General features: G+C 32.1%; 1 protein-coding gene across 4 annotated transcripts in view; it reads left to right on the top strand.

Annotated features, from left to right (window-relative positions):
- The first annotated feature begins 6,553 nt into the window (after positions 1 to 6,553).
- The window catches only part of LOC107994862 (transient receptor potential cation channel subfamily V member 6), a 47,667-nt gene continuing 40,316 nt past the window's right edge, over positions 6,554 to 13,904 (top strand). For all 4 annotated transcript variants that reach the window (XM_017051971.3, XM_017051972.3, XM_017051970.3 and 1 more), the window contains exons 1-2: positions 6,554 to 7,394; positions 8,311 to 8,536. In XM_017051971.3, coding sequence (XP_016907460.2) covers positions 6,573 to 7,394; positions 8,311 to 8,536 — 1,048 coding nt within the window. In that variant the 5' untranslated portion in view covers positions 6,554 to 6,572. The remainder of the gene's footprint in view (positions 7,395 to 8,310; positions 8,537 to 13,904) is intronic.

The raw sequence follows: 13,904 nt of genomic DNA, 5'->3' as shown, positions 1-13,904 counted from the left end.
ATCATATGGCTGCAGAATATAAATGTGAAGTTTTATCATTGACGTTACGTGTATGTTCCAGCAAATTTTTGAGATGTTATTTATTTGAAAAATCGATCAATAAAGTTCAATAAATCAATTGTTACTATTATTTTCATCATTCTTTTTTTTTTTTGTTTTATATTCATTTCCTTCGCACTTTCCATACAGTGTATTTTATAAAAATTTATCCGGAATTTATATTAAATGTACAAATATTTAATATAATATTCAACAATATATAATAAATTTAATATTACATACCTAGTTTCACTGTGAGTGATTGGATTTGATTTGTATAATTAAATTAATTGCAGCGTATGATAATATAAAAAAGATGGAAAAAGAAAAGTAACGTGTTTTGTCTTTGCTTGTTAGTAATTAAGAATTGGAATAAGGGCAAGGATTTACAAGAAAATTAGAATTAGTGAGACATCTAGTGGCGAGGATAGAAAGGGCCATCGAATAAAGTAAAATTATTTGAAAAATGTGTATGTATATATCATATTTTCATAGTTATAGATATATGTAATTTAGTTTATTGTATATAACACGAATATATTACGTAATTCAACGACAAGTATGTTGATAATCAATATACATATTAATATAAAAACCAGAAATAAAACAGCGAAGACATATCGAAAGATTGGAAAATAAAAAAATAGAATAGATTACCGACAGGTCGTGCAACCAAGATAGCGCCACCAATCCCCTCATATCCTGTAATAACACGCAAATAATTTACTTTCTACGTTTTGCGACGTTTCTCTGCGATGGATTGTTGAAGTCGCAAAATTCGAGTGGATTTATTTGGAAGAGAAAATTAGGTGCCAGCATTAATTTAGTCTCGTAAACAATGTGGTTTTCGTTCCAAATATACGAGGATTTCCGGTACTTTATCAGACTTCATAAAGTCATGTATTACAATTGGTGTGTGGATATTATGATCTTCGTTATGAATAATTTTCTAGTATATTCTTTTTAAAACGATAATGAATTTTTTTTTTCTTTTTTTATTTGTCCTTTCTGATGTATCTTACCATGCAAATATTTTTATACCGGTTTTATCAGTATAATTTGTGAAAATGTTAATCGAAAATTATAAGATATGATTTTTATTTTTTATTCGATTATTTAAGAATAACAAGATAGAATCAATCATAAATTACAATTATATGTATGCATATATTCATGATACATAATAATATGATATATTATTCTAACGATTTTGTAAAAAAAAAAAATAAACTTGTCAGATATATTTACAGTACAAGGTAAAACAATTTTTAATTTTTGATTTTATAATATGTGAAAATAAATTATATATTTCATAATGAAATAATACTATAAAAAAACAACATATTTATATTATTTATATAATATTATAAATGTGTTTTTTTATCTCTTTATTATTTAATGTGATGATTCAATTCAATAAATGCACATTTATATTTATTAATGAGAATCCATATTAACATGATAAATTTTTCTTTTAATCTTTTGAAACTTTTTTAAACAATTATTTTAAACAACTATTATATGTATTTTAAGTGTGTATTAATTTCTCTCAATTTTTGTTATGCCTTACATTACAATTAGAATATATTTTCATATTATTTTCTTACTTTTCTTTATCGTTTTTCTCTATTACTTTTTATTTATAGTTTTCTACTTATTATATTTATTATATTATTATTGTTAGATTATTTTTAAACTCATTTTGCATATAATATTATTAATAAGACATTCTAACAAAATTTTTGAAAGTTACAAATTATCATATACTGTAAATTCCTCTTGCATAAAAGTATTAATTTTCATAAATGATATTTTACAAATAAATTTTATAAATTATGGATCATCTATCCAATTTGATATAAAATTATAGTCCATAAAATAAAAATCCACAATCTAAAATTTATAACCTATCAATATCATAAATGAATAAAATAATTGATTGAATAGAAATAAGAAATATTTATAAATGTTAATATTTATAGATATTAGTTTTAACCGAGGATGATATAAATTTTTTTGTTTTATGATTTTATTTTCAATAATTCGTAATCATAATAAAAAAATAATTTCAATTTTTCACGTTAAACAAAATTTGTGTTTCAGTATCGCAATTTATAAACAAAGTTTGAATAGATTTTCTTCATTTTATGTACGTATATTCTCATTTACGTTAAGAGTCGTTAACTCGGAAAACATCTGTACATGTATCTGTAGCAAAGTTGTATTTCTCTATCATTCAAATAATTGCGAGTGAAAATGTATGCACGTACAAATAAGAGATAAATGTCTAATGCTCTTATCATGGTGCTTGATGGAATGAGCACTTTCTTTACTCAATGTACATTTTCACAGGATTAGTTTCGTTCCAACGTTGAATTTACTCACTTGACTCTCTCTTTTCAACTAGTTGTTCATATAAATATATATATATACACACATACACACACATATATAATGCTTTACAATAAATTATATAATTCCAATCATCACATTATGCATGAGAATAAAGTTAATATGTATAATTGTTATCGTAATCAAATTTTAGATTTTCTTTTTTAATACAAGAATAATGATTATTTTATGGCAGAAAAAATGAATAGAACTATTTGAAAATTTCTTAGTAATTTGAAATTATTATTAAACTGATTTACGAAAAATTTTTCATATATCAATACTATACATTTTTTTTTCATAATTGTTTAAAATTTAATTGAAGTAAAATAATTTAATAAAAAATAATTGATTAAATAATGATTGATTCAATAAATTATTTCTAAATTTCAAATTAATTTTACCAATTCAAAAGAACTTGAATGAATATGATAAATCAAGAAAATTAATTTTATTTAATGAAATTTGTGATGAAATAAATGACAAAATAAATTTTTTTTTATTTATTTTTTAAAATATTATAATTTATTTTTTAAAATATATATAATTATTTTTTAAAATATTTAATAAAAAAAGAGACTAAAGCAATTCTTATTTGAATTACTTTTAAATTACATAGTTATTAAATTTTTATTATATTATGACTAAAATATTTTTAAATTATTAAAAAAGAAATGTCATGTTAATTTTTTTCTACAATTAAATAATAATTAAATAATTATATATTTCGAAAAAATTAGAATTATTTTTGAAATAAAATTATTATAGTTATAATAGATATATTTCTTATAATTATTATTATAAGAAATTAACTCAATTATAATTTATATAAATCTATGATTTATCATAAATTTCAGAATATTAAATAAACAATATTTCAAATAATTTTTTAATTAAATTTAATTGATCAATTCAATCTGCATCAACTTTAAATTTTAATACATAATCATGGAATTGATTATCATGAATGAATAACATAGATAATTGATAGAAATTGTAATTAAACGAATTTAAAGGAATTTTTATTGAAATAATTATTCGATTATTTCTAATAAATGATATTGATTTAAATTATTATAATTTAATATGAATCAAATTCAATATTATAAAATTCGGGATATGATCAATATCATTGATGACTTGATTTAATAGAAAAAAAAAAACTAATAAATTATTAATTTGAAATTTATCAATTAAATATGAAATTTTTAATGAAGGAAAACGAATAATTAAAAAAATAATGATAAAAGTTAATATTTAAATGATTTCAATATTATTATCTTTTAATAAAAATAAACTAGAAAATTTATTTAATAATAAATAAAAAATAATATAAATAATTAATGTTGGAATTCTAATTTTTATATTGGAATTCTAATAATAATTATTACTATATTATGAAATGAAATTAACATATCAATAGTTAAATTAAAGATGATAACACATTTGTTCAATTAAAAATGCATATATTTTGCAGTTTCATTCTTTTTTTTGTAAGTCGGTAATGTGCATATAAATAACACGTCAAATTATTTTCAGATTACAAATCAGCTATTTTAAATGATAATGCTATTTTAATTTTTTACAAAATATATAATACCATGACACATCCAAGGAATTGTTTCTATCTACATAATCTTATAACATTTGTTTTCTTATTAAAAATCAGGACGTATATGATAGTATCTATATACAAGATAAAGAACAAACATCAAGAATGTTAAATAAAATATTTTTTAGATAATGTGTCGTCCTTTTCATTATCGGTTAATGGTGCAATGATAGTAAGTGCTTCTCTGAGACTGGTACCACACCGTTTTGCGACGCAAATGTTGAGTCATCACGTCTGGAAATATCATAATTACATCGTTCACGTATATACATATATTTTCTTCTTGAGTGTATATGGTCTACCAGGTAAGTGGTGACGTGTCTAGAATATTCGAGCTTGAACTACAAGATTTCCTAATAGAAAAAAAAATAAAATAATGCACCCAAGATTTTATGTTTCTTTCAGAGTTGCATTGAGAAGATTGTGACTCGAAATTTTAATTAAGCTATTAAATTATCCTGACTCAACGGAGTGAATATTTTATTAATGTTTAATTAGAATTATTTTATACATATGATTAATATATTCTTTTTAAAATTTTATATCTTTTTTTATTATGAAAATAAATTATTATATAGAAATACAGGTGAGTCGAAAAGAAATATTTTATAAAAAATATCTTAGGAAATTTATTAAATAGATTCACTTTAATATTTTTTACTTTTATTTTTTTCAGAAATATCGAGATAATTCTTCACACATCACATTATTTTTTTAAATATCTATAATGTGAATATTTTAATTGTTTATTTAAATACATATTCCAACACAATTTCCGTCTTTATTTCTAAAAAAATGTGATATCATCAAGGAAAATCAATGAAAATATGATATCATAAATAATTCATCTTTTATCACTACCATTATAAATAGCTATATACATATATGCAAATATGGAAAGCAAAAACTGCAGTTAAACGTCAAATCCCGCTTAATCCATCCAACGCATCAGAAGCTTGCGTAAGCTTTATTTTACATAAACAATATATGGTAAGCATTGAAACGCGTCTGCGTGGCGAAAAATCGTTCCACGACATACGATTGATTTTCCGTGTTCACAATATAAACCCCGTAACATTATATATCCCTGCAAAGGATGCATTATTTACCTTATAAAAATATAAACACTCAATGCCATTCCAACGCGTTCATTATTTCGCATTCGTATGACTAGTGCGTGATTTATCCTTATTCATTTCGTAACCGATTTGGAAAGGCATTTTCCAAGATCCATTCATCGAATCGAATGACAATATATCGTGACATATTGTCAAGGTTAGCAGTTCTTATTCATGTATTTCCGCGAAAAATTTGTCGTTAAATTCTTATCTTCAACTTTGTTAAAATAGTTATATTATGGTTTTATTTATCTGCTTTTTTTTTTAGAACTGGTGATCTATTCACAATGTCAAAAGATTGAATATTTGAGGAGAATAATTCTTTCAAGAAGGAACATGATATTTTTACTAATTTTTGATCAAATTTTTACAACTGCTGCAGAATTTTTATAATTTTTATTGCGACGAATACAAGAAAGAGAAATAAAATTATTTTCTATCTAAAATATTGTTTATTTTAAAAATTATATATCAAATTCAATATATATATATAATATTCAATATTGACAGATTGATACATATTTTAAACAAAACATTTTAACATAAAATTTTTATATTAATTAAATGCAAAAAGTAAGTATTTCTTTTGAATTCCACGTATCTAATATTCCATAAATTTTGTTCATCATCTTTTATGCTTTGCGGACTCCTAATCGAGCTCTAAAATTATCTGCAGGAACGTATTCAGACGTCACTATCTGTGTTAAGGTCGAGCGAAGGAAAAGTGGAGCAAATATTCGTTCATCATTCTTGAATAGACATACACGCGAAAGCTTCATTGACGGAATAATGTAACAAAAAAAAAGAGAGAGAGAGAGAGAGAAAGAAAAAAGAAAGAAAGTCGAGATCAATTAAAAAATAGATTAAAGATAAAAGATACTTGATAAACAAAATTTTGTAAGGACATACCAACGTAAAAAATTAATAGAATAATCGAAAGGTATCACCCCAGTAACCCTCTGGTATCAAGCGGAGCCAGGCACTGTTTATGGATTATTCGAAGCACGGTAGTGTCGGTTGCTATAGCTTAAACACCGTTTTCCACCTGTGTGCCACCTTTCGTCAGCCTGAAGGAATCTCTCAAGGATTATACTCAACGTGGTTGAGTCGATCACGGTTAGTCACACAGCGAAGTGCCCTTCGTCCACTCGGTTAGAACTGTCGAAAAATGGGAGAACACTCGTCGTCCTGGAGGATATCTGAGAACACTCGAGAAAGATCTTACTCGGGTGGTGATAAGCCGTCGGTCGTCGAGCGAAATCGATCTTGTGAGTAGACCTATTGAGGAGCATCAAGATAAATAAAGAAAAAAAAAAGAAAAGAAAAGAAAGAAAAAGAGCGACACAGAGTGGACAAATGTCGTGAAAAAGACGGTTCGAGGACGTGGAAGAGGTTTAAAGAGGGATGTCTGAATGGGTGGTGTCTGCTCGTTTCGAGGTCGCGGTAGCCAGGTGAACGCTGGCTCGATCCTTGATCGTGTGATCAGTCAAGCGAGCGACGAGGATCAATGTCTATTGTATCGTCTGGCCAATTACAAAAAAGGTGGCGAGCTGATCGAGTCGTACAATCAAGGTGGCCAGTTCGAGGTAGAAAAATTGATCAGGGAACAGTTCGGTGTATTGATGTATGCGGACGGCAAGGGCCAGGTGATCAATCGTGCCGAGTATCTACGTTGGAAATTCCGAGACCTCGAGCAAGTTGTGCTTCCTATCGAGGCTTCTTTGTCACAGTTCGATCCTTTGGCTCAATGGAACGATCACGAAGCGTGCTGGCAAATGCAGTACAGAGGTTCGCTGGGAGAGACTCTCCTGCATGTTCTGATTATATGCGATACCAGGATACACACACGAGTGGCGCGTATTCTGCTCAAGTGCTTTCCACGATTGGCCATTGACGTAGTCGAGGGTGAGGAGTACCTTGGCGCTAGCGCGCTCCATCTAGCGATCGCGTACAACAATAATGAACTGGTGCAAGACCTCGTTGAGGCGGGAGCGATCATTTCTCAGCGGGCGATAGGCAGCTTTTTCCTACCCAGGGACCAACAACGAATGAATCCGGCTAAGAATACGGATTACGAGGGATTAGCTTATCTGGGGGAATATCCCCTCGCCTGGGCCGCTTGTTGTGCAAACGAGAGCGTTTACAACTTATTACTCGATTCTGGCGCTGATCCCGACGAGCAAGACTCTTTCGGAAACATGATATTGCATATGGTCGTGGTTTGTGATAAATTGGTATGTATTTCATGTGAAATTTTGCATTTTTAATTTTGAAAAATAATCTTCCGTGTCATGTAATTCTATATGTATTATTATTCATACTGAATGACTTTGACTTTTGCAAGATTTAATAAGTGTAGTTCGTTGATATGATTTTGAAAATTAACTTAAAAATTTTTAAATATAATCTGGAAGATTGATAAAATTTAAATTTGACCAAGTTCCAAATACATAGTTAAGTTTGGTCATCTGTGATCGTGAAAATGTTATATAAGATAAGGGGTTAATCATCCTTATATGGGTTTAAGCGAGATAATCGAGTTAGCATCCGCGACATCAGACAGAGTCCATCGAACGAGCAGGCGAATTAATCGACTCACCATAAATTTCATTTCGCGTACCCTACACCAAGTAAACAGTTTATTCGGTTATCCGATATAACGTTACCCTAACAAGAGGGTATTCGTCCGGAAACGGGCCGGAAAAATTGATCATCTATTTTGGTCTCTTTTTAAGGAAACTGTAAAGAAGATTTTAAAGTGAAATTTTATTGATTTTTCACAATTCTACGTCGAATTTTATATAAAATTTATATGAATTCTATTTATTCTATTTCAAATTCAAATTGTGATTTCAAAAATCAAGTATATAAATAAATGAAGTCAAAGCATGAAAAATTACAATAAAAGAATCATATTTCAAGAATAATTACACAAAAATAATTTCATTCCAAAAATAAATGAATAAAGATACGAAATAATAACAAAATTTGTAAAGAAAAAAAAGGAAAAGAAAAAATCGTAACCTAACCTAATTTCACGCGAATTATCTTGTTTTTAAACAAGAGACCGCTCTGCGCGCTCTATTTTTCCCCAACCATCCAGAAAGATTTCCGCTAAATCGAGTACAATAGCACGGTTGTATAATGCAGGACATGTTCGGATATGCTCTCCGTCATCCGAAGCTTCCTGCTCGCAATGGGATTGTGAATGCTGCCGGACTGACCCCATTGACGCTCGCCTGCCAGCTGGGCCGTGCTGAGGTCTTTCGGGAGATGTTGGAACTGTCCGCACGAGAATTCTGGCGCTACAGTAACATCACCTGCTCGGCGTATCCTCTGAATGCGCTCGACACGCTGTTGCCCGATGGCAGAACAAGTACGTCGTAATGCTAATCGAATTACACGCTTTCGAGAATCATCGTCCAGGATTCGTCGTATACGAGCTCAAGTATGTCACTTTGTGTCGTGCCTTTGTGTAATTGTCAAGATTCAAGGCCGAATCATCTTTATATAGCTTCGCCGTACAGGTTAGATTCAGAAATACAGTGAACGTTGGATAAGGGCCAATAATCGAGATTTAGACTACTAGCACTACTTATGAAATAGTGAAATCGAAATTTAATCCGGATTTCAATCAAATTTTATCGAATAGAAAATGAATAAGAGAAAAAGGATTAAAATTTAATATATAAACATATCGAGTGAATTTCATAGTGTGTAGGAGTTCTTTCTAAATCGTTTTGGAAATTTATCCAATGTTCATTGTATCATGTACATATAATTTACGAAGAAAATTAACGAAACAAAGATAAAAGAAATATTTTCTTGGAACATTTTAAATGTGCATCTCTATTTTCGTGAATTAATTAAATCTATCAAATATGCATTCTTTTCACTAATATTTTTCTCAGTTCTACAATCGCTTCATCTCTTTGAAATGATATTTCGAAATTTCTGTTTTAAATCTAAAAAAATAGTCTCTTCATCTCTCAAATCAGCCAATTCTCCAATCACATTTCTTATATCGTTATTCAACATAAATTCAATATCGTTTAATTTCCATAAAATTCGTCTCCTCTCATAAAGAGATGCATTGATGGAGCCAGATTTCAACCTTGCCACGATCTGCATTTAAAGAGGTTGGCAATCGGACTTGCGCCAAATTGTATCGAAGTTTCCTCCAGTCTCTCTTTCTCTCTCTCTCTCTCTCTCTCTTTCTCTCTCTTTCTCTCTCTCTCTCTCTCTCTCTTTCTCTCTCACTTGATTCATCTTCGAACTCGTGCAACGTGAATGTATCTCACGATAGGGTGCGAGTTTTCCAGACGTTTGGGTGATTCATGGATAACGTTTGGGATGGGTGAAAGAAACATACATAGATAAGACGGAATGAAGAAAGAGAGGGTGTTGGGCGGAAGATTGTGCAACGTTGGGGAGAGATCACCCTTGGAGAAGGGTGTATAAGAAGGAAGACAAGAGAAAGCGGGTCGTTGCAGGATGCAATTACGGCCATTTAACGAAGTTTCGAGATTAGCCGCGGACGCAGAGTTGGGTGCTCGCGTTTCATTTAGTTTCGGAATCCATTATCCTTTCACCCACTCCTCCTTCCTTAACCTCACCTCCTCCACGTCCCTTTACGTTCCTTCGTTTCCTAGCCGTGGCCGTCTTTGTCACCGCGGCTTGAATGTCAGCCGATGGATTCCTCGATAACCGAGTCTAGAGGTGGGAGGTGATGTTGGGTATACCAGAAGGGAGATAGATGAACTTCGGCTCGATCTCTTCCTTACGGATACGCTTAATTATTGTGGAGGCAAGAGTTTGTTGGTTAAGAGTAAAGTTCAAATTTTTTTCTTCATACATTTTTTTCGTTTCTTTCTAGATTTTTCCGTAATTTTTTCGTTGAGTGATATAATGCATTTTTCTATATTGTCATTACAAAATCACAAAAATCATTATCAATAATTAAGCGCTTAAAATTGTAAACTCATGTTACACGATATATAGTATTTTTATTATTTTAGTTTATCCTAGTTTTATTAACATATTCGAGATTGATGATTCGTACAATGTATACGTTATGGTCATTTCTTATTCCATGGCGTGTATAGTCGTGTCATAAAGTTTCCTAAGAAATATAAAATATAAAGAAGAGTTTTTTTCTACGTATCAGCTTTTTTTCTTGCATACGCGTTCAGTGCAAGTGTTGTCGTCGATATGCACATCCATTTTGAATTTCGTTGCATTTTTCGTTGTTTCACAATTGTTTTTTCCATCGAAAATCAATATTCGCTATCGAAAATCCTTTCGATTCGACGAACAATGTCAATTTTGTATAAAAAAAAAAATCAATCGCTTCTCTTTACATCAATTCCATTTACTCTTAGCTTATTCCTTAAATAATTAATTTATTTTATTTATCCGCCCACGTCACAATATTTCAACTTTTAACCAGATCTTCTACCATCCAATTCATAACCGTCAATGTCTATACCTCGGTATATCCCAATATAACCCATCGCTGCCAATATTCCAATCCACGGCAGGAATCGAGAGGGAAAACAAAGAAAGTACACTACGCTTTCGCACACGTGTTGTCATTATCGATCACGCGGGAGAAAGGGAAGGGAGAGAGAGATGGTAAACGAAATACCGGCAACGAACTAAAAGCGATAAAGTTGATCGATGAAATTCCTAACGCCTCTTTGTCTCCATCAACCGGGACCTGACACGAAAATCCATCGGCCGTGTGCGTTCACAGAGGTTTCCTGATATAATCTGTCGCGCTATTACATCACCAACGATCGACTTTTGATGTCCCTCTCGATGAAATTAACCTCGGAAAGATAGCTTAAATCGATTACCAAAGGGATGGCCGCCTCCGTTGAAACGTTAATAATTATCCGGACGCAGCACTTAAGGATGATTATCACCGATAGCGAAGGCTGAAATCGTTATTCAACTTCGGTTCAACGTCCGTTTTTGCGGGACTCTACGTCCAATCGTTGATCTCTCTTCCTCGTTTGGCGGTGGGGAGAAGGACGGAGCGTGCGAGAATCGTCGGGCAAAACTTTCACGAGGTTCGTGCTCGAGTTGGATATAATTACGAGTTGCGGTGACGAATCGGCGTACCACTGGTAAGTTCCTCGTGTATGCGAACTTCTGTTCGACAGAGCGGAGACGCGCTGTGGAAAGATCGAGCGATAGAAACCGCCTTGTGTCCTTTTAGGTTATGCGTTGTACAGAACGCTTCAGAGTTAGCGTGTATAGTAGAAAGATCGAACAATGAAAGTTGTTTTGTGCTCTTTTAGGTTATGTTATTATATATGTGCAGAGATTCAGAGATAAAAGAGAATTATTTAACAGAATGAGAATATGTATTGCGGAAAGATCGAAACTGTCTTATATCCTTTTAGGTTATGTCGTGTAGAGCGCTTCAGAGATAATGTATATAATAGAAAGATCGAACGACGAAAATTATTTTGTATTCATTTAGATTAGGTTAGATTGTACAAAGATAAATAAGAGGGAATCGAGTAGAGGTGTATCGTGGAAAAACGATGAAAACTGTTTTGTGTTCTTTTGTAGTTTTGTTGTACAAAGATTCAGAGATAAAAGAGAATTGATTGATAGAATAAATATGTATCGTGATAAAATCAAATAATACTGGTTTGTGTTCTTTTAGATTAGATTAGATTGTACAGAGTGTTTCAGGGATAAATAAAGGATTGTTTGATAGAATATGTTGTGGAAAGATCTAATATAGAGTTATTTTGAATCCTTTTAGATTTATATACAATGTTTTAGAAATAACAGAGGATTGTTTGATAAAATAAAGATATATCTTGGAAAGTTTGTTCTTTTACGTTAACTTGTATATAGAGCGTTTCAGAGAGGAAGTAACAGGTTATATTATTCCACAAAAGAATATCTTAAAAACTATTTTATGTTGTGAAGCTTGTACGAAGCGTTTCAAAAATGGATAGCTAAACGTAAGAGAAGTAATAAGAAATTAATCCTTTTCTTTCTGACACATACGATTTTTATCAAATACATTGTAATTCTAATTAATCGGGTATTGAAACTCACAAAAAAATTTCTTCTTTTCCAAAGATGCGCATTTAACCGAACACGATGTCAGAGCCGAACTATCTCCGCACTCACAAAACATTCAAATTCGCGTTATTATTCTCGAACAAGTAGTGCCCCCCTCATGGACATTTATCGCGGATCCAATCGATCGTTGGTCATTCTCATAATAGCATGGAGGCATCAGGCCGAGACATCAAAGTGGTCAGTGGAATTAATATTCCCCTGTACTACCATCGCTAAATCGAATCTCACAATGGATGTGCTTCGATATAATTCGGCAAACGATCGACATGTTCGCTCGTTTCAAAAGCTACGGTCACCGATTCGATCGAAAGGATAGAATCGAATGGAAAGTTTTTGGACGGGGGATGAGGTTATTCGTAGCAATTTTGCTTCCATATCTGAAATTCAATTTCCTCGGGCCAAAAGCTGTCGCGGGGGAAGTCTGTCATCAATGGCGGCGCGCCATGGTGAAAGGGAGAAGAATGGAGGACGGAACCGCGGAAAAGGCGTGTCCTCGCCGATTTCACCGGCCTTGAAATGTACTTGTCCCTTCGATCGCTCTCTGGAATAATTATAATCGAGTAACGCTAAATATTTCTTCTCTTGAATTTTATTACTCGCATCGAATTTTCCTTCAATATTATATTATATAATTTTGAAAAATGTTTTAAACTCAACTTTTACATCTCGACAACAAATTTATCCTCTATTTTAATATTTAATTTTATTACGATTATATCGCAGAAAAATCAAGATTTCAGCAGAAACAAATGTAAATCTATCCTTCGGTATACGATTAAATCGAAAGTATATAACATTATACTTAACTAAAAATCGGATAACGTAAATTCGTCGGAGAGAAAAAGATTAAAAACGATCCCGAACGATTCCGAACGACAGATATCTGTACAGGAAAAACTTTTTTTTTACCGAGAAAAACTTCATCGAAATCACCGACGACACGACGACTTCCCCCTCCCTCCCAGCATAACATCGATCCTCGATCGAGCCTCGGCTCCCGAAGTGGCGGCGTTCGAACGTTAAAACGTCAACCCCTCCCCCCTCCTCCCTTAAAAAAATACATCGAAACAGAAAACTCGGAACTTCGGTGACGCTTCAAGCCACCGTAAAAGCGGCTTTTGCCCGGTTCAGACTGATTAAAGAGTCTGAGGAGGACGATCGAGGAGGCGTCGCGACTGTACACCGTTGTCTCCCCTCCAACAATTTGATGGAAAGTTTCGAGGGGGGGAAGTCCCGAAAACGAATCCGCTCGATGGAGGGGAGGGAGGGGGCGGGGATGGGGCAAAGTTTGGGAAACTTAGGCAACGATGAACGCTTAATATTTCACGGTGAAGTCAGGTGAACAAAATTCGATAATCGATACGGATGACACGGTTAAGGGTTCATTGGCCGTTGTGTTCCATGCTCGTCGCTCTCTCTCTCTCTCTCTCTCTCTCTCTCTCTCTCTCTCTCTGTCTCTGTCTCTGTCTCTCTCTCGAATCTTTCACAGGGGGAGGTGGGTTGGGTGCTTTTGTTTCGTGATCAATGAAATTGCTGTAACAGTGTTAGATCGTAAGGGGGCGAGTTTGTAATTTAAACAGGGGGAAATGTGATTTGAGTTTGTTTGGACGGGAAGTTTGAGTTGGATGAAATGT

Source organism: Apis cerana, linkage group LG1 (assembly GCF_029169275.1).
Source record: "Apis cerana isolate GH-2021 linkage group LG1, AcerK_1.0, whole genome shotgun sequence".
NCBI lineage: Eukaryota > Metazoa > Arthropoda > Insecta > Hymenoptera > Apidae > Apis > Apis cerana.
This window is presented reverse-complemented; position numbering and strand designations above follow the sequence as displayed.